At 43.4% G+C, this 5,200-nt stretch overlaps 1 protein-coding gene across 1 annotated transcript; it reads left to right on the forward strand.

Annotated features, from left to right (window-relative positions):
• Positions 1 to 330: 330 nt before the first annotated feature.
• On the forward strand, positions 331 to 1,533 carry LOC306941048 (nuclear factor 7, brain-like; the record flags this gene model as incomplete). The annotated part of the gene is made up of 2 exons (XM_079526353.1): positions 331 to 869; positions 1,005 to 1,533. The coding sequence occupies 2 exons, from the start codon at positions 331 to 333 to the stop codon at positions 1,531 to 1,533; spliced, it is 1,068 nt and encodes a 355-aa protein (XP_079382479.1).
• Positions 1,534 to 5,200: the final 3,667 nt, after the last annotated feature.

The following is a 5,200-nucleotide window of genomic DNA, read 5'->3' on the forward strand; positions in this document are numbered from 1 at the left end:
TTTGAACAAACCGACTACAAGACAGACAGACAGACAGACAGACAGACAGACAGACAGACAGACAGACAGACAGACAGACAGACAGACAGACAGACAGACAGACAGACAGACAGACAATTTCTACTGATGTAATATAAGAAAAGGCAGATGATGAGAAGTGCAAAATATATTACTGTTATTATGAATGCCACAACCACTATAGTACAAACACTACTATTAGTACAACTACTACTATTGATATTCATAATGTTATTGTATTGTTGTTTTGTCTTCTAGTATTCCTGGTGTAACAGCATCAGAGAACATTCCAGATCAGGTCCGGCAGATAAAATGGCCTCGTCGGTGAGCTCTGAGGTCCTCTGCACCGCACACGGTGAAAAGCTCAATCTCTTCTGTCTGGACGACCAACAGCCAAGGTGTGTCGTGTGTCGCAATTCTGACAAACACGCTGGACACAAGTTCTTACCCGTGGACGAGGCGTGGGAACGCTGCAAACAGAAGGTCCAGGAATCACTGGAGCCTTTAAAGGAGAACTTGAAGGTCTTTGATGAAATTAAAACAGATTACGACAAAACAGAAAACCACATCAAGGTTCAGGCCAGGAACACAGAGACGCAGATTAAGGAACAGTTTGAGAATATTCGTCGGTTCCTACAGGAGGAAGAGGAGGCCAGCATCTTCGCTCTGTGGGAGGAAGAGGCTCAGAAGAGTCAGGAGATGAAAGAGAGGATTGAGGGTCTGCGCACAGAAATGGAAACCCTCTCCAACGCAATCCAAGCTGCTGAGGACCAGCTGAGAGACGAGTCAGACGACCATGTCTCATTCCTGCAGAACTACAAGACCACGATGGAGGGAGTCCAGCTCAACCTGCAGGACCCACCGCCACTCTCAGGAGCGCTGATAGACGAGGCCAAACACCTGAAGAACCTGACCTTCAGAATCTGGGACAAGATGAAGGACATTGTCTCCTACACTCCTGTCATCCTGGACCCCAACACTGCTAGTCCATATCTCATGCTGTCTGATGACCTGACCAGTGTCAGACGTGGAGGAAAGAAACAGCAGCGTCCTGACAACCCAGAGAGGCGTAACTGGTGCAGCGTCCTGGGATCTGAGGGCTTTAACTCTGGGTCTCACAGCTGGGATGTTGAAGTTGGAGACAATATATCATGGGAAGTAGGTGTGTGTTTGGAGTCTTTCCAGAGAAGGATTGGATACTGGTTTATAGACTTCCGTGTGGATGAATACACAGCAGTCTCCTTATCAGGGCCTGATAGGGAGGAGACTGTTCTCTCAGTGAATCAAAAACCCTGGAGGATCAGAGTCCAGCTGGACTGGGACAGAGGACAGCTGTCTTTCTCTGATGCTGATTCTAACACACACCTACACACCTTCACACACACTTTCACTGACACACTGTTTCCCTTCATTTGGACTGTTGATGATGGTGGTATGTCTCTGAAGATGTTACCAGGGAAGATCTGTGTCACTCTGAAAACCACAGTTAGAACGTCTCCAATAAACGTCTACTGAATATGTTGATCTATTGATCAGGGGTCTCCATGGTAATCAAAAGGGATTGGTTTAAATTATGACAAATTAATTGTTATTTTGAATTACATGTGATTATTTAATTAATGTATCATCATCAGTTTTGAATTGCTTAGACAGACAGACAGACAGACAGACAGACAGACAGACAGACAGACAGACAGACAGACAGACAGACAGACAGACCATGCTTTGGTGGAGAGTTAAACACATATAAAATGATTCCATTTAACATTGTAGTGTATAAACGATCAGTTTGAAATTATACTGGTATAATGGTGACTTGTTTGATATGATTATTATTACTGATACCATGTTTTATATTGTAGTGTTTGTCATATGTGGTTCAGGTTTGAATTATAATGCTTCTAAGTGACAGTGATGATGTCTCTTAATGTGTATTTGATCTTATTAAAGATGGCGAGACTAAAGTGAGTCAGATGCGTGTTTGTAACAGTCAGCATTCAGCAGATCATACACTAGAAGATTTATTCAATGCAAAAGTACTCAATCAACCCATAGAGTAAAATATAAATACTGCTGGTCAAATATTAATAGTTAGTGAAAGTTACTCTGTCAAATTTATACTTGAGGTAAAGTACTACAGTACTTAAAAATACTTATGTACTCAAAATTACAAAGTACATTTTCCTTTCTAACATCAATGCATTGCTGTTTTGAAATGTTTACAAATGACATGATATACGTAGGCCGGGTTTCGCTCCCGAGTCCATACCTGCTCCATCCTCTAGCATGGCCACCCCATTCGACTGTTATCAGTGCATATAATAGGCGTTATCAACCGTTATTAGGACCATACAATGGGCCCAGTATGGACATTTTCCATTTTTCATTATCAGCTATTGTGACGGGTGATAAGGGTATTTTCATTATAGAATGCCCATACTGTTGTTTGAACAATGTGACCAGCCGAGTCAGTATGTTGTTATCATGTATTGTATCCGTTGATAATGATGATAATTATTATTTTTTTTTTGGTCTCGGTGCATAGTATATTATAGTCCAGTACTACAAATCAGACAAACCAGTGCTTTGGTAGTGTAGCGGTCTGTGCTCTTACCCCAGGATTTATTGCTGCTTGTGGCAGCAGGTTCAAATCACGCACGCATGCAGCCACTTGTATCTGTTGCAACATATTCATAGCAGTGCACATACAAACCACCATGAAGCTCTCAATTATGTGTCAGAGAGCTCTCGTGGAGCAGCAGTGAGGTGTGTCTGATTCTCTGCTACAAGAGAGCTACATCTGTTCCACATTTTTTCTGAATTTAGTCCAATTAACCCATTTCCATTATTCATGAGTTTATTTGCATGATAAATAGCGACTAGACGGAGATGTGTCAGAGATTTAATTGGCAGAGGGGCCTGAAAGGTCACATCAGTCAGAGAGTGCTGACACGCACAAAAGTTAGGGTCACGATGTACTTACTTAGGCCTTTAAATTCTCTGAGGAATTAACATAGGCCATTGATGAGTCTCCTCCATCCCCTTTGGTCTTGTGCCCTCCGCTACAGTTGTTGCCATGACAGCCCTTGTGCCTTCATCTCCTGCTCTGTGGTTCTTCTCCAGGTGGCTTCTCCAAGTTAGGGTCACGATGTGATGAGAACCCAAATTTATCTTAAATCTTTATTTTATTTTATTTTTTATTTTTAAAAGACAGATCTGTAAGGGTCCATGGTTCCCATTATGGCTGAGTCCTGTAGCTGGGGACCCCCTGGAACCCCTGGAGGTCCCTGGACTCCGCCACTATAGTCTCTAGACCAGCGGTTCCCAAACCTTTTTGGCCATGCACCCCCTGTTATCTCCTGACCTAGCTGACACACGCTTATAGTTGCATAAGCTATATAGAGACATATATTTCCTATTTAACCACATATATGAACCTGAATATGGCACATACTGCAGCATAGGCTATATTCTGCATATACCTGCCATATATTGGTATAATATGTTAATATCTTTGAAATAAAATCATAGCACCACCATTAGCCTTTTCATATCGCGCACCCCCTAGAAGGCGCTCGCGCACCACAAGGGGTGCACGCACCACAGTTTGGGAACCACTGGTCTAGACAACCAACTCTAGACCAGGGGTTCTCAACCCGTGGGTCGCGACCCCTCGGGGGGTCGCCAAATTATTTTAGGGGGTCCCCAAATTTTTTTTTTTTTTAAATAATAAAAAAAATATATATTTTTTTTCACGATTTTTCAAAAATAGCAGACCTACAAGCTCGTAGCGCGCCACTCGGTGGCGCGCTATGAGCTTGTAGATCTGCTATTTTTAAATAGCTAAATTATAACAATGCTTAAAACACCAAAAGGGGTTCCCGCCCAAAATGGTTTAAGGTTATTGTAGCAGTCAATTTATATTGGGGGTCGGGAGGGGGCGGGGCGGGGGTCCCCGGCCAAAAACGTTGAGAACCCCTGCTCTAGACAACACAGCCCCCTGCGTGTGTGGTAGTCTGAACGAATGCATTGACATTTCTGATGGTGGAAGTGAAATCGTAATACCCACAGCACATACTGTACATGCACATGCAATTGAAGAGCTGAGAAAGCAGTAAAACTATACCCGTTTCATAAAGTAATCATCCCGAAATGCCATTTGCTGCCTAATACACGAGTGCCGGTGGAGGGAGAGACTTGCGAAAATTGGACATTAGTATTCATATTCACACACTGTGTCTCGCAAAGGCATGGGGACAATAGACTAATGGATTTCATTTTGTTACTGAGCACAAGTGGAAGTGCCACGACACATTTCCAAAGTGGCAATTCTATATTAAAGCAGGGTTAGGAATGGCAAGTGAATCTTTTAACTCTGCCTGTTGTCAAAGTGCATTTTTATGAAGAATTACATGCTCTGTGCTGCTGTAGCCTCTGAATTGGAATTACAGAATGGACAATGGCTGGGTTTCTCAAATAAACTTTATGTCGCGCGTATAGTGCAGCGCATGCGCACATGCCCTCTAGGCCGCATGAGAAGCCTGTGTGCTGCCTAATTGGCTGCATGGCAGCCAATCGGGCACCATGTCCTTTTTTGGGAAACACGACATTATAGACATAAAAAACGTAGACTAGAGCACGCAACCCTATCAGGCTTTTGAATGACACTTCCAGTCCAGACCACAACAGAGTTGTGACCATCTCTGACAGGCAGCCCATGCAGAGGCATGCAGGCAGCACACGCTACGAGATGGTTCATTATATTTTACACCGGTACATACATTACAGCACACTTAATACTTTGGTAGACTTGATGCGAATGGGCGGAGAAGTTGGGATTCTTGCATATTTAATTTGCAGCATTTGCCTTCACAGCTGCGCTGTCATCCGCAGCAATTGGAAACGCACAGAGAACTTTATCAATGTGTTCAATTTATAAACTACACAGTGAAATCCATGGTCTTAAAATTACGCTTCGAGTAATAGTTAGGACTTGAGTGTAACGTGGATGCATGTGTGTCGTCGGCAGCCGGGGACTGGACTGACTGTGTGTGTGTGTGTGTGTGTGTGTGTGTGTGTGTGTGTGTGTGTGTGTGTGTGTGTGTGTGTGTCACACACACTGACTGTTCTTTTGGACACATGGCCGAGGCACATGGAGACGGGAGCGCAAAATGATCTTTAA

The sequence above is a fragment of the Electrona antarctica genome (genome assembly GCF_951216825.1).
Source record: "Electrona antarctica genome assembly, chromosome: 17".
NCBI lineage: Eukaryota > Metazoa > Chordata > Actinopteri > Myctophiformes > Myctophidae > Electrona > Electrona antarctica.